Raw genomic sequence first — 25,066 nt, 5'->3', positions numbered from 1 at the left:
CTAGTCAGTTACCACACTAACCCTCTAACCAGTTACCACACAAACCCTCTAACCAGTTACCACACTAACCCTCTAGTCAGTTGCCACACTAACCCTCTAACCAGTTACCACACTAACCCTCTAACCAGTTACCACACTAACCCTCTAACCAGTTACCACACTAACCCTCTAACCAGTTACCACACAAACCCTCTAGTCAGTTACCACATTAATTCTCTAGTCAGTTACCACACTAACCCTCTAACCAGTTACCACACTAACCCCCTAGTCAGTTACCACACTAACCCTCTAGTCAGTTACAACACTAACCCTCTAGTCAGTTACCACACAACCCTCTAGTCAGTAACCACACTAACCCTCTAGTCAGTTACCACACTAACCCTCTAACCAGTTACAACACAAACCCTCTAACCAGTTACCACACAAACCCTCTAACCAGTTACCACACTAACCCTCTAGTCAGTTACCACACTAACCCTCTAGTCAGTTACCACACTAACCCTCTAACCAGTTACCACACAAACCCTCTAACCAGTTACCACACTAACCCTCTAGTCAGTTGCCACACTAACCCTCTAACCAGTTACCACACTAACCCTCTAACCAGTTACCACACTAACCCTCTAACCAGTTACCACACTAACCCTCTAGTCAGTTACCACACTAACCCTCTAGTCAGTTACAACACTAACCCTCTAGTCAGTTGCCACACTAACCCTCTAACCAGTTACCACACAAACCCTCTAACCAGTTACCACACTAACCCTCTAGTCAGTTACAACACTAACCCTCTAGTCAGTTACCACACTAACCCTCTAGTCAGTTACCACACTAACCCTCTAGTCAGTTACAACACTAACCCTCTAACCAGTTACCACACAAACCCTCTAGTCAGTTACAACACTAACCCTCTAGTCAGTTACCACACAAACCCTCTAACCAGTTACCACACAAATCCTCTAACCAGTTACCACACTAACCCTCTAGTCAGTTGCCACACAAACCCTCTAGTCAGTTACCACACTAACCCTCTAACCAGTTACCACACAAACCCTCTAACCAGTTACCACACTAACCCTCTAGTCAGTTGCCACACAAACCCTCTAACCAGTTACCACACTAACCCTCTGGACAGTTACCACACAAACCCTCTAACCAGTTACCACACTAATCCTCTAGTCAGTTACAACACTAACCCTCTAGTCAGTTACAACACTAACCCTCTAGTCAGTTACCACACTAACCCTCTAGTCAGTTACCACATTAATCCTCTAGTCAGTTACCACACTAACCCTCTAACCAGTTACCACACTAACCCTCTAATCAGTTACAACACTAACCCTCTAACCAGTTACCACACAAACCCTCTAACCAGTTACCACACTAACCCTCTGGACAGTTACCACACTAACCCTCTAGTCAGTTACAACACTAACCCTCTAGTTAGTCAGTTACCACACAAACCCTCTAATCAGTTACCACACTAACCCTCTAACCAGTTACCACACAAACCCTCTAACCAGTTACCACACTAACCCTCTAACCAGTTACCACACTAACCCTCTAGTCAGTTACCACACTAACCCTCTAACCAGTAACCACACAAACCCTCTAGTCAGTTACCACACAAACCCTCTAATCAGTTACCACACTAACCCTCTAACCAGTTACAACACTAACCATCTAACCAGTTACAACACTAACCCTCTAGTCAGTTACCACACTAACCCTCTAACCAGTTACAACACAAACCCTCTAACCAGTTACAACACAAACCCTCTAACCAGTTACCACACTAACCCTCTAACCAGTTACAACACTAACCCTCTAGTCAGTTACCATACTAACCCTCTAGTCAGTTACCACACAAACCCTCTATAGTCAGTTACCACACTAACCCTCTAGTCAGTTACCACATTAACCCTCTAGTCAGTTACCACATTAACCCTCTAGTCAGTTACCACACTACCCCTCTAATCAGTTACCACACTAACCCTCTAGTCAGTTACCACATTAACCCTCTAGTCAGTTACCACACTAACCCTCTAACCAGTTACCACACTAACCCTCTAGTCAGTTGCCACACAAACCCTCTAATCAGTTACCACACTAACCCTCTAGTCAGTTACAACACTAACCCTCTAGTCAGTTACCACACAAACCCTCTAACCAGTTACCACACTAACCCTCTAGTCAGTTACCACACTAACCCTCTAGTCAGTTACCACACTAACCCTCTATTCAGTTACCACACTAACCCTCTAGTCAGTTACCACACTAACCCTCTAACCAGTTACCACACTAACCCTCTGGACAGTTACCACACTAACCCTCTAGTTACCACACTAACCCTCTAGTTACCATACTAACCCTCTAGTTACCACACTAACCCTCTAGTTACCATACTAACCCTCTAGTTACCATACTAACCCTCTAACCAGTTACCACACTAACCCTCTGGACAGTTACCACACTAACCCTCTAGTTACCACACTAACCCTCTAGTTACCATACTAACCCTCTAACCAGTTACCACACTAACCCTCTAGTTACCACACTAACCCTCTAACCAGTTACCACACTAACCCTCTAGTCAATTACCACACTAACCCTTTAACCAGTTACAACACAAACCCTCTAACCAGTTACCACACTAACCCTCTAGTCAGTTACCACACTAACCCTCTGGACAGTTACCACACTAACCCTCTGGACAGTTACCACACTAACCCTCTGGACAGTTACCACACTAACCCTCTGGACAGTTACCACACTAACCCTCTGGACAGTTACCACACTAACCCTCTGGACAGTTACCACACTAACCCTCTAGTCAGTTACCACACTAACCCTCTAGCCAGTTACCACACTCCTGAAGTAAAAAAAGACCAGTAAGCCATGCCTTCAACGATTCAAAATAGTACACCCGGTTTCTATTGACGGCGAGTTTAATTGTAATTTCGTTTTTAATTGGAGCGGATCATTACTAAAGAATTGTAGAGGAGCAAGTCATCCGAGGATCAGGACCGACAGCTATGGATTGGAATTCTGCTTTCAGGACCAAATTCTCAATGATATCGTACAAACAGTGGCTATGCACTCGTCAGTAGAACAAGCACTGGAACGCTTCTTGGAACTAGAGAACATAATCATGAACACACCAGACAAGAACAAGCCAAGAACCAAGATAAGTGCATTGAGTTCCGAAATAGGACTCCTCTGAGCTACCGTCAAATTACTGCACAGAAGAATAAGTTGCAAAACCGGAAACCGAACGAAAAGGACTTATAGAAAAACGCACCAGAGGATACAAAAGAGCCGTACCTATATAATATTCCATATCATTGGAAGGGTTTCAACACCACACCTATCCTAATAGTGTTGACTGTAGTTTTCGCGAGTCATATCGACAAGTCGAGTGTTAACGACTGCCTGGATTCGACGTCACCCATCTTGAATTATTTGACATCAAATCTGCCAAGCTTGCGATTGCACAAATTTGCTGTGACCACCGGCATTTCTACACGTTGATTTAAATAAATGCAACAAAATTTCTTTGACTGAAGGATCCTAATGATCTGAACAGTTCATTGCTGACTTCCGGTTCAAAACAGTGCTATTTGGCGCCATTTGCTCTCCATTTATTTTGAACGATACTATTTTGGGGCATCTATAGAACAGCAAATCTACAAGTGCTGATATTCGGAAAAGAGATATGTATGTGGATATTTTGCGAGGGAAGCAGATGCTATGAGCTACTTTCGGTTGGTTGGTTTACTGTTTGTTTTGCATCCTGTCAAGAATTGTTCACTTATATTGAGACGTTGTAGGTGAAATACCACAAATTTAGACTTATGCTTAGCGCTTACTGTCGTAGCATTGAGGGTTCTTTAACGTGCCAACGCCTGTTGGTTTTGGGGGTCATATCCAGACGACTCTTGATTCTCACTTCTAGATGCCTTGAGTGTTTGGCGAAGGAGCAATCACTACTGATGTTTACGTTTTAGGTTTGACAAGCGGGGCTCAAACTCACGACCTCTCGGTTAGAGTATTTTAGGGTATCAAGAAAGCTCATGGTGGATGCAGGGATGAAAGTTAGATCATGGACATCGAACTGTGAGCTACGCCACACAAAAGCCATCAATCATGGATTTATTACACGACTCGGACGAAGTCATAGAATTACTAGGATTATGCTGGTACTCGACGAACGACAAATTAAACTGTCATTTGTAAAACAAGAAATGCAAACACTTGATACCGTTACAAAGAAAACTATATTACAATACTTTTCGAAGGAAAATTTTAACAAGGTGGGCAGTGAAACGATGTTGCACATCTTTGCAGACGCCAGTACCAAGTCTTATGGAGCCGCTACATATATCTGCAATAGAAGCGAATCAACTATTCATGGCCAAGAATGGAGTTGCACCAAAAGAAAAACTAAAAAAAAAAATATGGGAGTTTATTGAAAATTCGTTCCAAAGGGATTTCCACGGTACGGAAGTTTCTGGAGCGGCTTATCCACACTGAAGAAAATAATCGGTCATGAATGCATACGTCGATCGATCTATAAACACTCAAACTATCGTCGCCGAGTATGAAGCAATTGCGAATAATAGACCATTGACATGTCTCATCGAATTTCAATATCCAGAGCCGTTAACACCAGCACATTTGCTGTACGGAAGGAGACTGACATCCTTGCCCTACCACACAGAGAACCTTGCGAATTCGAACACTTGTCGGTCATTGACTTGCCATAGTGTAAACCATTGTCTGGATATATTTTCGCAACTTTTGAAGTCGTTGGAAGAGAGCATACTTAAGTTTACCTACAGAATATCATAGAGAAAATGGAAGGAGGACACAGAATACAAAAGTTGGTGATATTGTCCAAGTTCACGAGGATGAACCTCGAATCACTTGGAAACTACCTGTCGTGGAGGAACTCGTAGAGAGAGACGTATTCGTCAGAGTCGCCACTTTAGGGACTTGCCAATAGACCAATTTTGAAACTATATCCGATCGATGCGAACGAGAACGAACTCCAAATACAATCTACCGATCGGGTGTCAAAAACAAAGGCGAAAGAAAAAGATCGTTAATGGACCCACTCTTAGTATAGTGATTGTGAAAATTATCTTATTCGTATCTTAGCTTTTAAAATTCTAATATTCATTTTTTCGGTACCCAGAGTGTCATGGATTAGCCGTGCTTTTCTATTATGTTACCGCTATTGTGACTCATATTGGGCTTTGTGTTATAACGTAACGTTGCTAATAGTAGGTTACAAAAGTTTAAAATAAACCGCTATACAGTAACTATATATATTTTCCTTCAATTCTAACCGTTATCTTCACCTTTCATGTTTACCTTAACGCTTTCACTGTTCTATGTAGTTCATTATATCCGTCATTTTGCCAGTCTTCTCGAACATAATTTGTTTTCTGTAATTTCATTGGCTAAGAGGCTTAATCCTGGTTTATCAGATTGGGCGTTTATATTTAGTATCTAGTTCGTTTCTTTTTCATATATATATATAGAGAGAGAGAGAGAGAGAGAGAGAGAGAGAGAGAGAGAGAGAGAGAGAGAGAGAGAAAGTATGCAGTAAATAAACATGACACAATGTTAGAAACAGTTGTACTCTGGGAGAAGCCAGACTTATTTCAGTCCCAGCATACACTGCTTCCCATTACAATACATATCCTCGCTTAAAAGGTACATGTACATGCACTCTCATGTAATTTTACAGATGTTAAATACATTGTTTTTCGCTGTATTAAAGAAGATAACTTTAGGATTAGCTACATTGTAATACACCTCCAAAGCTTACATATGTATCAAAACATCTCAAAGGTTCTATAGATTTGCGGATTTTGCTGTGTTTACGTGTAATTTTCTACGAAATTTAAATCGGTTATTGATAAATGAAATGCACTCATAAAAAGACAGGTTTCTCCCCAGGATTTCAGTTTTTGGTGAGCGAGCTAAAAACGTTTCAGGACGTGACCGACTCGGCGGTGTTAGATTAACACAAATTTTCGCTCACAGTTGGTTATTTTAGAACACAGGTACGTACAGAGTATCTGAATTTTAATCAGTAAATAGATATAAATAGAAAAGGGGGGACATCAAACAAATATATTCAAAATACACTTTTTCTGTGGTTAAAGTACTATACATATATACAATGAGGTGTACATAAAAGACATTAAATATAGTAGTATCGGTATCTCATTTGAAAAAAGAACTTGAAATATATCTTCTATAAAAAAAAAAAAAAAAAAAAAGGTGAAAAAACAAAATCTGACACAACCTGGAACAGGTGGAACCTTTTATTGAAATGAAACAGCCTTTTGATATATTTACTCTCTCTCGCTCTCTTTCTCTCTCTCTCTCAGTATTTTCTGTAAATTAAAGATTGATGCATATGTCACATGTGCTAATATTACAGAATAGAAGAAAATAAAGAATTTAAAAAGAATTCTTGTAATACGCGCTGTAAACTCTTATACGAACATGTGTAGAATTTTAAGATAAAATTGTTTGACCGTTTGTAAACCAATTCCTTAAATTTTGATGTTAATCAAAATAAAGCATATTTTCCCGAGGGAAAAACCCCCCAATATATATATAAATACACCAGGTGTGCAACTATATTTTGATATACATGTATATTAATTGAAGATATCTTCAATTAATTGAGTTTATGTTAATTTGGCGCTCCATAATTCTCCGACACAGTTAAGTTCAGAAATTATTTTCCTTCTCATCCGTCACTTCAGAGGTCTTTACTCCCTCGCAACAATTAATCCAACAACGAACGTATTTTAACGATATTTTGAACATTCCCACCAAGACCCGACTGTATTTATATATATATACATGTATAGATATAGACTGTATTTACATATATATATATATATATATATATATATATATATATATATATATATATATATATATATAGTGCAGATTCAAGTTTGTTCAAATCATGGCCCCCGAGGGTAGGATGGGGGCCACAAGGGGGATCAAAGTTTTACATACAAATATATAGGGGAAATCTTAAAAAATCTTCTTCTCAAGAACCACTAAGCCAGAAAAGCTGAGATTTACATGAAAGCTTCCTGACATAATGCAGATTTAAGTTTGTTCAAATCATGGGCCCCGGGGGTTGGATGGGGCCACAATATGGGGATCAAAGTTTTATATACAAATATATAGGTAAAATATTTAAAAATCTTCTTCTCAAGAACCACTGAGCCAGAAAAGCTGATTTTTACACGAAAACTCTCTGACATAGTGCAGATTCAAGTTTGTTCAAATCATGGCCCCCGGGGGTAGGATGGGGCCACAAGGGGGATCAAAGTTTTACATACAAATATATAGTTAAAATCTTCTTTTCAATTACCACTGAGTCAGAAAAGCTGTTATTTACAAGAAAACTTTCTGATATAGTGCAGGTTCAAGTTTGTTCAAATCATGGTCCCCGGGGGGTAGGATGGGGCCACAAGTGGGGGGGGGGGGGGGGGTGTTCAAAGTTTTACATACAAATATAGGGAAAATCTTTAAAAATCTTCTTCTCAAGAACCATTGAGCCAAAGAAGTTAACATTTACATGAAGGCTTTATGACGTAGTGTAGATTCAGGTTTGCAAAAATCGTGGCCTCCAGGGGTAGTTGGGGCCATAATAGGGACGAAGGTTTTACATGCAAATATATATGGAAAGTCTTCAGCTATGGGCCAAGGTGACTCAGGTGAGCGATGAGGCCCATGGGCCTCTTGTTCTATTTAGATCTATATCTATTTACTGATTAAAATTCAAATATCTGAATGGAACCTTTTCTGCCAAGACGGTATGTATGTGTGTAGACGAAGTTCTGCATCCTGTGTTAGTACCACTCATGAACTGGGTTAACGTTCACCATAACAATGCGCGCGCACTGTACATGTTTCCAGACTTAAACCCTCAGTGGGACAAGAGAAGTAGACGTGTGCGCGTCCGCCATCCTGGGCCTCCAAATGCGCAAGAGTTTGGAAAGGCGTTGTTGGAAGAATGCATGGCAGAATATATTCTCTAAAGGACCACTCGGAGTGTCTGTCAGTAACACATCGCCAACGCGCCGAACGTTATCGATGCTAATGGGGTGGGGTGGGGGTACCCGGTATTATATAGTTACTAAAACCACAGTTCAGACACACCTTTCTTGGGGAATAACAATAAGAAAAACAACATAGAAGGTCATCCATCATTGCGGTTTTAAAGTCCATCAATATATTCTCTCTTTCCCCCTTTCTGTGTGTGTGTCTCAGAGAGAGAGAGAGAGAGAGAGAGAGAGAGAGAGAGAGAGAGAGAGAGAGAGCGCATGTGATGTTTTAAAATTCTTTATAATTAATGTAAAGATTTTTAAAGCCTCTTTAAAAAAATTTTGGATGAGACAATTCCTATTTTCAGATGGGGGATTGAGCTACTCATTTACAGCAACAGCAAATGCTCCAATATCACACAACTCTTATGTTCTTGTGGATGGGAAAGCATTTCTTAATAAATCTAAGTTTTGCAATAATATTTAATACCTCATTAATGAAGAATGTTTGTTCCTGACTTCAATCTAATTAAAATAAGACTTCTTAGATCCGCGCCATATACTCTGCGATTGTGAGCGTATCCTAGGATCTGATTTTAATTAGATTGTTCCTGACTTATGAATCTTTCTGTAACATTTATCTAAAAGTGAAAATTAATTTTTTAAAGAATATTTGAGTGTTATAAATGCTATTAAAGCATGGATAAAAAAGTCAAGTTTGATTAAAATCTAAATAAATTATCAAACCCTTTGATTATGTCAAGTATTTTTTGATTATGTCAAGTATTTATATTCTCTTCTCAATCAAAACTGCACATTACCAACTGGTAAAAGAAGATGGAATGAAATGTATGAATTAAATGATACAGAAATGAATGGAAAATAATTTTCAGATTGCCTTTTAAAGTTACAAATAATTTTAAACTGCAATGGTTTCAATATAGAATTCTGAACAAAATTCTAGCTTCAAACTCATATTTATTCAAAATTTTAAAATTAGAGATAATAAAAAGTGTACATTCTATCAGATATGGAATGCGGTGGTGTTCAACAGTGAATTTGAAGGTTGTTTTGAACATAAAACCAATCTTCAGTTGTCAATAACAAAGAATAATTTTATTTTCGGATGAAAACCTTGTTCTTTGGCTGAAATATTATATCTACACTATGAGATTTAATGGGAAGACACTGAATGTAAATGCTGCGATATAGCTAATGAATATATTTTATGAAACACATATTTATGTTGCATATAAATATGGTAAAAAATATATGGTTGACACCTGCTGGAACCGCTGGAATCAATTATTTCATTGGGTGATTTTTTTAAAAATTTAATAAATTAGATAATGACTATGCATCTCTCTCTCTCTCTGTGAGGATATATATATATATATATATATATATATATATATATATATATATATATATATATTTATTATAGGATTAAATGTATTCTTTTTGAAGAATTTATTGATGTGTAAACTCCGGACATTTTACTCACAAACTGAATAAAAGTGCGAAGCACTTTTATGTTAAGTTTGTGAGTAAAATGTCCGGAGTTTACACATCGATAAATTCTTCAAAAAGAATGTTTGATTCTTATAATTCCAATTCGTTCACTTTATTAACAATTGCAAAAATTTGAATAGTTTCCCTGCACTATGTTATTTGTTTTCAGGCGTCTATGAATACATCGCGTTTTCGGATTTATTGATGTATAAACTCTTGTTCAGCTTTATTTTCGTCCAATCAAAACAATTGTAATAAATGATATTGGAATTATATATATATAATGAGTTTCTTTGCAGAATGTATAAAAAAAGAATTCCTTATAAATTCTTTATATCCTCTGTAATATTTCATAAAATATGACAAAAATATAACCTGTATTATTGAAAACGAAATAAGTAGTTTCGATATCAAGATATGTAAAGAAATAGAAATAAATCAAGCAAACATACAAAAGAAAACAAACAAATCAAAGAAAAATTATTAGTAAATTTGATCGACTATTGCCATGTACAATTTATTTTCCTATGTAAATACGCTGAAACGTCATATCCGGCTACATGGCGCTTGGGGAACATATCAATGTGAGATTCTAGAGTTTACTTGTTCTGTAATTTTTTTGAAATTTAGAAATGTTTTAAATGTGTGGCATTCTGATTCAGTGAAGTTTCTTGAAGCCTTTAATGATGTTTTATGCACAAAATGTTTTGAATATGCAGAAAATAAGGAGTTAAAAAACTTGTACCATAAAGTTGTGACGTCACATTTACTTTGTAGACAAACTTCTGTCACATAGACAGGGGTCTTATCAGAAATGATAGTTTATTTGTCACCACATTCTAACTTCGGTGAAATTTTTATGTAAGCACTATCGTAAAGAGGTGTTGAGTAATGAAAAAAAGAACTGTTTGGGATCCAGCTGTGCACAGAATTAGCATGTAATGGAGTCGTATAAGACCGAAATTCGCGTAAAGATGGTTTTGATTGTATTTGCACACGCCCCAGTAGATCCACTCCATATACTTCTCCAGATTATCATTATTGTGGTAATTACTTAATGGATTTCAAGCGAATTTGTGAAAAAGTACTGCAAGGTTACAATTTAGTACAGGATCTGATTGTAACTTCATGTAGATCTAGATGTTTTAAAATAAAATGATAGTGGATTGTATTAAAAGTTATGATTGCAATGCAGCCCTGAAATTTACATATCTATAGCTGCTAATGAAAATTCACTCTTCATTTCTTTTTCTATCCATTCGCTTCATATATATTCATCATACTCTCATTTATATACATTTAACTATATACAACAATGGTATACATGTACTTGGCTAAATTATGTACAATATTGTGAAACAATGTGGGGGAAAAAATCTTTACTTACAATTCACTTACCTTTTACATCTTAATTAATGTCTTACTAATAAGTGATATACACTATGAAACATTAATATGAGCAATGAACCAGTGATGACAACCTAATTGTGTATAAATAGACTAAATTATTCCAGGATCGCTGTGAATTAGTGACTCGCTGAATTCAGCACCTGATGAAATACTTATACATAGCTGACAGATCATTAAATCATCTGCTTCAGACAGGGTATTGGAATATACTTTTTAAGGAAGCATACAAATAGTGCACAGACTTGCTGACTGAATTAAATTACATATTGGCTATTGCAATAACAGTTTTGACAGCCAAATGCAGAGAGTATGTGTATTTATATGTGTGTAACAGTTTTTATCATTGATCCAGTTAACAGATCTAATTCATGACTCTTTTTTTTTTTTTTTTTAATACAGAGACTTAAGATAGAAATAAGATTGGACAAGAGGTCAAGATGAAAAGATAACTAGACCATGGCTTTCAATCTCCCAGACAACATGAACATTGGAATTTATACGGGGCAGCCCTTGCCCCAGAACATAATGATAGCCCAACACAGCACTCAGGGGTCAACTCGCACTCAATCTCATGGCTTGGCCACTCGCCCAAGTGAGCTGCTGTCTGTAGCAACTACTCACTTCACTCATACTAACACACCAGGGTATATAATGGTTCCCACTAACAGTATCCCCCAAACAACGCTGAAAACTAGTGTCAGCAGCTCTGAAACCAAACTCATGAAACCTCAGATCCTAGAAAAAATGAGAGCACTCAGAGATAGAGGAAAGTATTGCGACCTTGCCATTGATGTTAAAGGTGTCCGCTTCCATGCTCACCGAAATATTTTGGCAGCGTGGAGTCCATACTTTGATTGCCAGCTTCTGAGTGAAAATCATGTGATGAGAGATTTACTGATTGTTAATTATGACAGTTATGAAGTTTTCTCAGACTTGCTGGACTTTTTGTACTCTGGTACAATTGCTCCAAGAGAAACAAACTTTTTGCAGCTTCTTCACTTGGCAGTAAGCTTTCAGATAGACCTTCTGAAACACTACTGTGAAGAATTCTTGAGGAGCAACTTGCATCTAGGAAATTTCCTTAGCACATACTTCTTGTCCAGAAAGTACAACCTCAAGTCCTTGGAGGAATTTATTGTGAGCTTTATCCAGGCTAACTTGTCTGACGTAGTGAAACAAAATGAGTTCCTCACTCTTCCTGCAGATCGTTTCAATGCAATTCTATCCAAGGGTTACATGGTGGATCTTAAGCCTGAAATAAAACTATTCCTCATTATTAGCTGGGTGGGATATGAGGTCAGAGACCGTGAATGTTTTCTCATTCAGCTTTTGAGACATATTGACTGGTCCATTGTAGCGAGTGACTTCCTACTAGAGATCAGCAGAACAGAGAACTTTTTCACCACTCATGAATCAAGTCTTTATTTGTTGCTGCAGACATTGTATAGTTCAGGTATTTCTCTTGGTCCATATTCTGACCATTTCCCAAGCCTTCGCCAAACATACTCTCACATGTTGAATGATATTGTAAAAGCAGGTTTGATTCAGGCATATGAAGAGGAGTTTTACCCTGTGACTGCCTCGGGAGTTTGTACTAAATTTCTAAGGTCAGATGCATGTGTTGGCACGGATAACTATTATCACACCACCACAGAGGTTGAAAAGACATGGGAGGAATTACGGAGTGCTGTTTTTAGTCCACCTAGTCAGCAAACAAACATCTACGAAAGACAAATTCATGAGATGGAAAAAGAAAATACTATGCATTATAAACCTCCTAGTGGTATACAGCAGACTGTTGAAACTTTCCGTGTTGAGGAAGAATGCAAATCTCACAAACGAAAAGGAAAACCTCAGCGTAAAATGATTGTTCCCAAGTCACCTGAAAGAGAACCATTTGCAGAGAACTGTCTGAAAATTTCCCCCAAACGGGGAAAAAGAACATTGCAAGATGATGTGAATCAGGAAGTAAATAGACATTTATTCAAGAAAGGACAAAAAATTACAAAGAGAGGAAAAGGAAGAGGAAATCTGAAAAGCGAACCAGAAAGTGAGGAAGATGAGGAAGCAGAAGAGAATGAAGAAGACCAAATTGATAGTGTGGATAATGAGGAAAGTGAGGAAAGTGAGGAAGAGGAAGAAGAGGAGATAGGTGATGAAAATGATGAAGAAGAGGACAATGATGAAAAGATTGAGGAAGAAGAGGATGATGAGGATGCTGAAGATGAGGATGAAAATAATGAGGAGGAAGATGATCAAAGAGAAGAGGAAGAAGATGGAGAAGAAACACTTGATAACACCGGTGGGGATTCTGAAGATGCAGAAATGCTTGAAGAATCAGAAGAGGAATGGGTTCCTGAGGAAGATACAAAAAAAGAAATCAAAGTCAGAAGGTCCAATAGACCTGTAAAACCTTCCAGACATGTCAGACCGACAAGGGAGAGAAAGCATAAAAAGATAACTCCCAAAAAGAAAAACGTCAAGGACATGGTTAAATGTAGCCTATGTGAGTATGAAACGGATTCTAAAGTTCGACTTGATACTCATGTGAAACGAATTCATGAATGTCACATGACTTATAAATGCATGCTTTGTGACTACTCAACAAAATGGAACAAAGGATTCACAGATCATTTAAAGACAACCCATTTTCCGGGTCCTCCATTTAAATGTACAGAATGTGACTTCTCAGGCAAAAAGCTGCATCTTCTTCTGTCACATCGTACTAAACATGGTGAAGACCGTCCACATGCCTGTGATGTTTGTGATCAGCGATTTAAAACCAGAAATAATGCCCTGGCTCATATAAAGGTTCATTCAGGTTTGTTTCCTTGTATTCAACATGTTTGAAATTAGAAATAATTATTTATCAGTACTTACTAGAATTCTCAAGATCTCAAAAATTTTCTTTGTTGTAAAAACATGGGATAAAACAAAGGAAATAGAAATAAAGTATTACATGTGTTATACTTACACTTGACAATCTTTCTAAAGTACAAAAATTGGTGAAAAAGAAGTCATGCATAATAACCTGACCTCCTGTCTTTCCAGGGCTACGTCCGTTTGAGTGTAAAATATGCCACAAGCGCTATGCCACCAAAAACACGATGGAGCAGCACATGGTGACACACAGCAGTGACAGGCCTTACCTTTGTGATGAGTGTGGTTTTTCCTCAAAGTTTCAGTCTCACCTGATCTCACATAAACGGATACACACAGGTAAATTATTACCGGGTAACCATGTAATGTACTTGTTTATTGTCCCCCACTCTTGTAAAAGCTTGGGGATATTAAATCTGGTCCATCCAGCTGTTGCAAGAAGTTTACTTTGATTCAAATTTTACAATACCTTACATTCAATATTACAATGTGCCTGTAAATAATCTGTACTATTTCAGGTGACCTGTTTCCGTGCAGCTATCCACAATGTACCTATAAAACCCCAAAGAAAAGCCAGTTGAAATGTCACATGAAAAGTCACCTTAACATCCGACAACACATCTGTACAACCTGTAACAAAGCTTTCATTGAGAAGAGTCATCTCGTCAGGCACCAAAAAATCCACTCAAATGAAAAACCATACCAATGCCAGGAGTGTGATTACAAGACAACTCGCCCAGACAAGATGAAGGAGCACTTTTCAAGGCATCATGGTCCAGAGGCCTCTGTGAAAATTCCATATAAACAGAGAAAGCCACGAACTCGCAAGGTCAAGCAGACACCGCCATCATTTCCTCACTTTGATCATGCTGCATATACAATGCCCCCCACTCAATTTCAGAATGACCATGGAGGTTATACTATACAGGAAAAAGATCAACAAAGGCAAACAGATTTCAATTCTTTCATTCAGGACATCCGCATGCATCTTGCCGAAAACAGTAACAGTGGAAACATGGAGGCCATGACCATCGTAAATGTGCCCATCATGGCAGACCAGATTGTGGACGCAGCAGTGGGAGACAATAGACTGACCATTGCAGACACTCCCCATAATTCATCAGCAACTTCCACTGCAATGACAATAATTCATGATGAACACCAGGCTTATGTTGCACAGCAAGGCATTCAGCAGACAAACTCAGGATTACAACAGGGACAGAATCAAGATTATGGAGGTCTTGGTGCTTTTATGGCCCTGTTTTAGGATACTGACTTGAACAGGCCCATTACCATGAATTTTCAAAGGGGTTATGAATACTGAGGATTTCCTAAAATTGGGTGGGAATGATTCATAATTGGAAGATCCCTAAATAGTGGAAGATATGAAGGTTAAAACTACACACAAATACCATATGCATAATGATAGTTGGGAGGAAGGGGGGGGGGGGGGCAAAATATTGTTTTCTTGTAAACTTTTGGATTTGTTTAGTGCTCTTCAATAGGGGATGCGGATGTACCACTCGTTGGTTATGGGCCTGTTGACAGAATTGTGAATGAAATTAGTTTTCATTCTGACTTGGTATTTTACACAGGTCAAAGATGCTAGTCATTTCATCATGTTTTAATTCAATAAGTTGATTATAATTTGTGAATACATGTATTTCATAATAATTTATATATATTTAAAATTTATATTATACCTGTGTATGCATTTCATGAAATTTTATTTGGTTGTGTACTTATTTTTGAGAGTGGTCCTAGATGAGGTTAGGTACCATATAGAGACAGAAATACCATGCATTGTCATCCTGTCATTTTGACATTGATGGTAGGGTCTGGTTGATAATGAACTGCCATATCTCCACACAATGTACAGTGATAAACACATATGTATAAGTAAATATTCTACAGAGTTTTAAATATACACCAATGGTAATGGATTGAAATCCAAGAGTAAGGTATTGCCTATCTTGTTAAATGGACACATGCATTATCAGTAGTTGATGGGTTTCTCTTCGTCCATTGTCTGTCTGTCCATTAGTCCAGGTGAATTTCCATATTCTTGAATGTAATGTAGTGTTCCTTGAACACTAATTTGATTTTGATAGAATCTTGGCCAGTTGAAATTTGTGATGGCCATGCATGTGCCAATAAATTCTTTACACAAGCAGATTAATTTTTACTTAGATTTTTAGGTCATTTGAGTGAATTGTAGTTATATGTTAGCATTCAATTGTGTACTGTATGTAACAGAAAGGAAGAAATGCAACAGATCTCTCAACTGATTTGATACGCTAGACCTTGTTCTGCGTATGGTCAGTTTTTAAATCGAAGCAGGCTACTGACAAACAAGTTGATGGTGCAAGGGTTTCAGCAGTCTCGTTTGGAATCAGCATTTCGCAAATTCTATGGTCGTTATAACGATCTAGTTTGCCAATACAACTTATCGGATCAAATGCTGTCTGACGTGTTTCATACCAATTGTTAGGCCGTTCTTCGTACACTGATTTTGGCTACAGATAACTCCGTTTGCCTGATCAAGATATCGGGCTCACGGCGGGTGTGACAGGTCGACAGGGGATGCTTACTCCAAGGCACCTGATCCCACCTCTGGTATATCCAGGGGTCCGTGTTTTCCCAACTCTCTATTTTGTATTGCTTATAGGAGTTATGAGATTGATTACTGTTCGTTATATTCGCCTTTCACCAGACCAGGATTCGAACCCAGGCCCCTTGAATCTCCAATCAGGTGCTCTACCAACTGAGCTATCTGGCCACCAGCGATCGAACCCGGTTGACTGCTACATTCCCCTCTCCCTGAATGGCTTCACACTTTAAGAATCAATCCAGGATCCTTTTCCATTGGCAGGCATTTTCACTTGTCAGTTCAAGGGGCTGGTCTACGGCATTAAATGTAACAGGAAGGGAGAAAATGCAACGGACCATGCAGACTGGAATTGGAACCTAGGCTCCCTGAATCTCCAGACAGGTGCTCTACCAACTGAGCTAATTGACCACCAGCGATCGAACCCGTCTGACCTCTACATTCAGAATTAACTTCTTTTCAGAGAGAAATTGGTAATGTTTCACAGGATGAAATTATTATTATTCAACATTTCATCCTTCGCAAAAGAGTTTCGCATATATATATACCAATTAAGGAGGTACTGTACATCGTCAGAATGGCTGACTTCCTTTTAAAACATCGATGAAAATATAAAAATATTGGCAATATTTGTCTATTCATTGTCTAGCTGAGTAGCTCCATAGGTTAGCAACTGTAGATCGTGTGTTCGAGTCCAGCAGGGGTTTTAAATGTTCAGATTGCTTTTTTACTTACCGGCGCGGGCGGGATACGGATCCACACCGACCAGAGGTGAGAGGCCGTGTGAATTTGAGCGCGATGCTCTAACCACTCGGCCACGGAGGCCCCCTTTATGATTTGTGACCTTGTATAATGGATATGTCTGGCCATTTGGGATTTAGGTTGGGACCACAGTATGGGTTCAAAATTTTCATGGGAATCAAGATCGCACAAAACTTTAAAAATTACAATAGCTGAAATGAATAATAACAGGGCCAAGGTAATACAGGTGAGCTATGTTGCCCATGGGCCTCTTGCATTTTAAACAAATGTAATTGACCATTAAAAGAATAGAATATATTGTGGAGTTAAGGTCAAGGTCACCTCTAATCTCTGACTTGCTATGCGTTCACCATGATCAGGTGAAATTTTTCGACATAAAGCAGCTAGCTATCTGCTGTCATATATATTTTACATAAAGGTAGTTGATCCTTGAAGATAGACCCCTCTACATCTTGGAGTCATGTTTGGGGCTTTATGGTTCATAGTAAAAATGCATATTGTTTCTATAAAGAAACAACTTTCTTGACCCTTGGACATCAAACAATGAAATTAAGTACATCAATGATTTTAAGAAGAGAAGCCTATACCATATTAAGCTTGTGAAAAATCATGGCCAAAGTTCTGGTGCTTGGTGAAAATGCATGTTTCTTAAACTTTCTTTAAACTTCATAATTTGTACATACACCGAGTGCATTGTAATGATGAAGAGAGAAACTGCTATGAAAAGGAAGTAATTAATGCAATAGACCACACTCATTACTGGGATTGAAACCCGGATCCTTTTAATTTCGAGTTGAGTGTTCTACCAATGACCTATTTGGCAACCAGCCATGAACCGTGTGACCACCACGTTCCCTCCTCCTTCAAGCACCCCCCCCCCCCACCCCCCCTGAAGACAGATTTCCCTGGCAAGTATTTTCACATACTTATTTTGACCCTGATAATAATTTTTTTGATGAAATTAATTATCAATTTTAGGCAAGTAAAGTGGATAGACTTTTTAATTTATTATTATTTTCGGAATTTTAATCAAAAACAAGAAAATTTCAACTTTCATTTGCGTACATAAAACACCCCCTGAAGGCAATGGTTGAGCTAATTTAATGAAATCAAATTATAAAAATTTGTTATAAATAGATAAATATTTTGATAGGTAGTTTAGGGACATTGTCGTGTTACATACTCTGAAGTACAAACATTAACAACGATAGTCATTTTCGTATACGAAGATACTTAGAACGATCTATTGATATAGGATTGCCGGAAGTGTCAATGTTTCCAATGACGACGGCGTCTCTATCCTTATAGGTATGCAAGAATAAATAAATAATTTACAAAGGTAAGGGATAATTATCTTCGCTAAGTTGAAATTATCAATACTCCATTCATACGTTTTATCTAGAACAATTCCCTCGAGGCGTTTTCTGTCACGGAATCTGGCGCTATCAATTTCCCTACTGTAGTTTAGGCGCACATTGATGAGGCCTAGGACCTATAATTTACAAACTATGAATGGAGATTATGTTATATCATTTATCATACTATGCGGAGGTCAATATTTAAATTTTTTTTTTTTATTAATATTAGATGTACTCAACGCAGAATACAAAATAATATTTGGAAGTGAATGCTCGAAAGAAATATGTTGTATAGTTTCTTTCATTGGTAATTACCCTGTTATTAACAGTGTACATTTTCTCGATATCTTTCATGAAAAATCATCATCTTCTTTTTTCAAAAAATTCTATTGGAGCCAATTTCTCCTCAATTTTTATGAAATAAACACAATTGAGTTTAGAAATACACTATCAGAACATTCTGAAATATATTGCAGCTCTAGATAACATTTATTTGCATTGTTAGATCTAAATTTGAAAATTGCATATATATAGGAGATTTAAATATATATATATATATATATATGGTTTGGTATGAAATAATGGGAAAATTTTCTTTGGAAACAATCTTTTGGTCAAAGAGTACATGTATTGGATTACGGAATTGTGTTTCAATACTTACATTTTACTGAACGTTAGTGATGGGAATCGGTGAGAATTTCATAATTGATGATTGGTTTACCGTACCTAACTAATTATCGATTATAATCGGACATAGAGAAATTCGATATCGATCTATAATACAAGTCATTAACTACTGAAAAAGTGTAAATAAATTTTTGTACGTTTATATTTGTTGTTTCTATTGCTGAGATTGTGTAAATAAATATTTTCTGTTTGTATTTGTTATTCATTTACTATCTTAATATCCTTTAATTACATTTATAAAAGTCAATACGATTTTCCCGGGTATGAATACTTTCGCTTTCATGTGCGCCGCCATTACAATAAACAAAACTTTTAGGTTAATGGATAGGCCACGGCAGGGATATTCTTCAATTCCTATAGTCCTTGAGAAAAACAAAATCTAAAAACCGATTAATTGGAATAAAATTTTCATAATCGAGCGCTTAGAATTTGCCAACAATCGTCTGATTTTCAATTATAATCAATGATTGGAACATCACTACTGAACGTTACTCAAACATAACAATTTCATAACCAAAAAAAAAAAAAAAAAAAAAATAATTCATGATTGCTTGAATAATTTTTTTTTTAAAATGTGCCAACTTAAAAAGAAATTTCTTTTTGAAGGTTAGAGAAAATGGTAGTGAAGTGATTTAGCTTGCTGCTGAAAACAATGACATAGTAAGACAAAAAGACAGAAGAAGAGAATGAAGTAAATTCTGAGGACCCAAGTTCTGATGACAGGAATACACCCAGATATGGTACACTCAATAAATTACGCTTCAGTCATTTACCAAAAGATGAACAAAATGTATTAAAATGTTAAGGGAGCTTTTAGTGTGGTCAGACATGGGCTTGGAAGGGGAGGGAGAGAAGTAGGTGGGAGGGAGAGAAGTAGGTGGGAGGGAGAGAAGTAGGTGGGAGGGAGAGAAGTAGGTGGGAGGGAGAGGAGTAGGTTGGAGGGAGAGAAGTAGGTGGAAGGGAGATGAGTAGGTGGGAGGGAGATGAGTAGGTGGAAGGGAGATGAGTAGGTGGGAGGGAGAGGAGTAGGTGGGAGGGAGAGAAGTAGGTGGAAGGGAGATGAGTAGGTGGGAGGGAGAGGAGTAGGTGGGAGGGAAAGAAGTAGGTGGGAGGGAGAGGAGTAGGTGGGAGGGAAAGAAGTAGGTGGGAGGGAGAGAAGTAGGTGGGGGGAGAGAAGTAGGTGGGTGGGAGGGAGAGAAGTAGGTGGGAGGGAGAGAAGTAGGTGGGAGGGAGATGAGTAAGTGGGAGGGAAAGAAGTAGGTTGGAGAGAGATGAGTAGGTGGGAGGGAGAGAAGTAGATGGGAGGGAGATGAGAAGGTGGGAGGGAGAGGAGTAGGTGGGAGGGAGAGAAGTAGGTGGCAATGAAAATTTACTGAAATATTTTCCTTGACTTAATATATTACAACTTTCCTTGTAGCCTGGAAAGAAAAAAGGGGGAAAGAAATCTGGGAAAAAATCTGGAAAGAAAGGGGGCAAGAAGGGAGGAAAGAAATCGGCAAAGTCAAGGAGTCAGTCAGCAAAGTCAGACAAGGGCGATAAATCTGCCCCAGATATAATGAGCCCAGCAGCTATGGAAAATCTGTACTACATTGCACATGATGCACCCGATGCTTTAGATAAACGAGGGTTTGGCTGGCCAGATGCAGGAAAAAAGAAAGGGAAAAAAGGAAAAGGAAAGAAGAAGAAAAAATAACTATTAAATTGTTATTTGTTTGCCTGGGTCCGAGTCATATGTATGTCATAGAATAGATGTATTTAAGGAGTGTTAATTTTGATAAGCCTGTAGAAGTGGTCATTTAGATAACCATGATCTCGTGTGTATGCAAATATAGATCTAGGTGTGCCAAACATTTTAACTGTTAATCAATCATTATCAAAATCTAATGGAGATAGTTAATGAGACAATGTGACTTAACAGTATAATGCATCAAAATTGATGGACATTGCTGAAAATAAGCTAGAATTCTAACTTCTGTCAGCTTAAATCCTTGAAATTTACTTGGTTAAGTGTAACCAGCATCCAGTCAAAGTGTATATTCTAGTATATGATACAAAGAGTGACTGTTTATATAGTTAGATATAATTCAATACAAAGAGTAGTGTATAGAGTGATGTGCTGCCTTAGTGAAAACAGGCCTACAAGTGCCTCCAAATGTATATATATGTGATTTTTTTTCCTGTGAGTTTACAGATTTCACCTGTAGCCAATGTTATCTGCAATTTACATGTACAGTACTGAATTGCAAAAGTTTTGTGGACGAGCTGTTCCATGAAAGAGCTGTGTCGATGTATCGTATTTTGATTGGCCACTTTTTAAGTATTACATCTGGTATATATTGGTGCTGCTAATTATAACCTAAGTAACAAAGATGACTGAAGACAAAAATATGTTTTAGTGTGAAAGAATTCATATTGACCTTAGTTTTCTAACATTAGCATGCATGCTCTGGTATTTGATTTGACTGTGATTGATGGTGACGGGTATATTTTGCATTGTCTAGGCTCATGTTTATGATGCCATGGAATATATACAATGTGTAAAATTCATATTTGTTTCATAGATTCAAATTTAATAGACCATCACACTAACTAACAGGGAACTTTTCTGATCTCTCCCCATTATATCCGACCTGCTTAAATAAAATGGTACAACATACCATTAAAGACTGCAGCTCTGCATCTCATGCAGGACAAAGATGACATGTGAGGAAGATACAAACTGCAAAAGTTCACCTCTGACCTCATGACCTTAAAGACACTAACTTTTGTTTTGTAAAATTGTCTATTTTTTAGTTAATGTGATTTGATGATACTTGCACAAATTCTACACAATGTTACAAGATATTAGAATCAGTGATTTCTTTCTTGTTTGAAACATATATATATATTTATATATATATATGGTATCTTTGTTGATAGGGATCAGGTGCAGATGAAAATTCAGTGTAATTTGAATCTGTCAAGGATTTGCAATATGTGTGTAGTTGTTGGATGTATCAAGGAAGAAAATGAACAGGAACAATATGTACCAGGTCTATCTTTTTAACTTAGTTAATTTGTACTGCTCTTGAAAATTTCACTTCATGGCCCCCACAAATGACCTCAGGAGAACCAGGGTTTACATTGTACCAATGCTAACTTGCCTATTAAAATGTACCATATTAAATTTTGACCTTTCACAGGGTTTTCTGTTCATGAAGTGGGGTTCAATGCAGGGTTCTTGTAGAGATACATGTTAAAAGTATATAGTGCAGTGCATGGATGGTTTTTTAACAGATCATTGTAATTATTATTTTTTAATATATATATATATATATATTTTTTAAATATATACATGCTTGGAGGAAATAAATATTATAAAATGAAATATTATTTTTAAAAGATATTAAGTCGTTTTTTTGTTGTTGTTTTTCTGTGAAGGTTTAGTTATGATTTACTAGTGTTCAATTCTTTGCTGTGATGTGTCAAAGTAAACAAAAATGTGCCAAAGATCATACAATGATTTTCTTCCTCTCAAACTGGAAACGTGAAATGATTTGGTGTTTCATATAGCTTGATGTCCAGTGTTTTGGGTGACTGGATTTCCTTTTCAGACTTTAATACTTCAAGCGTATTTTATATACTTTTATATTTTTGAAATGTTGGAGATCAAAAAAATTCATCAGGTCCGTACTGGATCTTTTTACTGTTAATTATAAATATTACCATTTGATTAACAGCAATTAGACCATAGTAATAATTAGTTGAATATAAATTAAGTGCATGTGATACTGTCGTCATTAGGAAAGTTTATGTATATGTATCTGCTGTTGAAGATTTATGTGTATTTGTTACTAGAGATATGCAAATTGTAACAATAAAACGATACAAAAGTGCTTGGAATGTTTTCTTCGTATTAGTTTCCAAGGTTAGTTAATTAAATTCATTTGAAACAATGATAATAAAATTTATTTGATTTGCAAGTCTGCATGATTAATCTCCCATTAGATGTGCTTAAAAGTTAGTGTTCTTTTTAGAAAACAACTGGTACAGTGTATGTATAGAATTAGCATGCTTTCCTTGTAGTAGTACATCACAAAGCAATTTAACTGATCCTCAAGTGTTTTATTTTACAATTATTGGCAATGAGATTGCTATGAAAAATATAGTGCTGCATTATTTTATAAAACCTCAAATGATGCAAGATGCTTACGCCTCGGTGGAAAACAAAAATTAACATTGTCCTTTGAAGTATACAGTAAATCACTGCTTTTTAAAGGATGGAGTGTACGAGCACCCATAATGCATCTTCCAACTAGCTAGCAAGTTCACTTTGTTGATCACTGCTTAATGGTTACTGATACAGACCCAAAGCCTCCTCAACTGTGATCCTTATTGATAATAAGAAAGAGACCAGATGGACCAAGGTGAGAAGTCAAATTTACATGTATTTTTGAATTCAAGACTTCTGCACTTTAGTCATCAGTAACACAAAAAGTATCTGTACTAGAAAAGTGACAAGTCAGAAAGGGTACCACACTAAATATATTCTGTCCCCTTTACTCTGTAACAACAATATCCTCATAAATCTGAAAATTGGAAGGGGTCTTCCTCTTCTTATATCGAGAATTGTCTTTATAAATTCTATCTCAAATTATTGTATGCCATAGAAAATGCTATTAATTATATTCTTTACACTGATTTTGACAATGGATTACTCTGTTCATACCCGATCAAGATATAGGGTTAAAGGTAAGTGTGACCAGTTGACAGGGGATGCTTACTCATCCTAAGCACCTGATCTCACCTCTGGTATATCCAGGGGCCTGTATTTGCCCTATTCTTTTGCATTCTTTACAGGAGTTATAAGATTAATCAGTTTGCTAATCTTCACTTTCCATAAAAAAAGTCCCATAACTCAACAAAGCTGATGAATCTGAAAATTGAAAGGGGTCTTTCGCTGCCTCATCCAAGTATTGTGTAAAATTTATGAAAATCTTCCCAAGGAAACTTATCACATGCCATAGAAAGTGTTGATAGACGGACAGACATGGATCACTATAGGAATCTGTGAATTACCTTTAAATTTCATGAAAATTTCAAGTTTATGTGAGCCATAGAAAATGCCAGCATCCTATCAAACTAGATATCACTGCGATGGCAAGCATCACATAAGGTTCCCACTTTGTGGCATTACTTGCCGAGTTCAAGGTCCATTATAACTTTTTTCAACAAGATGTGTTTGTGAAACACAAATGTCCCCGATAATGACCAAGGTCACAAGGACAAATATCTTGGTACCAACAGAAAGATCTTGACACAAGAAATGCTCATGTGCAGTATGAAAGCTCTAATATTTACCAATTAGAAGTTAGGACCAATGTTAAATTTTTTAAAAGTAGGTCAAATGCCAAGGTCAAAAGGTTTAGTACCAACAGAAAGGTCTTATGACAAGGAATATTCATGTGAAATATGAAAACTCTAGTAGATTATGGCTGAGGTCTTCAATGGTAAAAAATGACAAGTTCTGTCTACTAAAACTTTCATTGATGAGGTTCCGGAATAAGAAAAACAAGAGGCCCAAGGGCCACATCTCTCACCTGAGCTCATATTTAAAGATTTTCCCTATATATTTGTATTCAAAACTTTGATCCCCCTTGTGACCCCATCCTACCCCTGGGGGCCATGATTTTAACAAACTGAAATATGTCAGAAAGCTTTTATGTAAATATCAGTTTTTCTGGCTCAGTGGTTCTTGAGAAGATTTTTCTTATATATTT

General features: G+C 37.1%; 1 protein-coding gene across 1 annotated transcript; it reads left to right on the top strand.

The window, feature by feature from the left end:
- Window positions 1-10,139: 10,139 nt before the first annotated feature.
- Window positions 10,140-16,067, top strand: LOC125654691 (uncharacterized). Its single transcript, XM_056144677.1, has 4 exons — window positions 10,140-10,186; window positions 11,412-13,833; window positions 14,064-14,231; window positions 14,411-16,067. Exons 2-4 carry the CDS (start codon window positions 11,469-11,471, stop codon window positions 15,157-15,159), a joined length of 3,282 nt encoding a protein of 1,093 aa, XP_056000652.1. The 5' UTR covers window positions 10,140-10,186; window positions 11,412-11,468; the 3' UTR covers window positions 15,160-16,067.
- Window positions 16,068-25,066: the final 8,999 nt, after the last annotated feature.

Source organism: Ostrea edulis, chromosome 7 (genome assembly GCF_947568905.1).
Source record: "Ostrea edulis chromosome 7, xbOstEdul1.1, whole genome shotgun sequence".
Classification (NCBI taxonomy): domain Eukaryota; kingdom Metazoa; phylum Mollusca; class Bivalvia; order Ostreida; family Ostreidae; genus Ostrea; species Ostrea edulis.
Note: the sequence above shows the minus strand (reverse complement) of the source record. Positions and strands in the feature narration are given on the sequence as shown.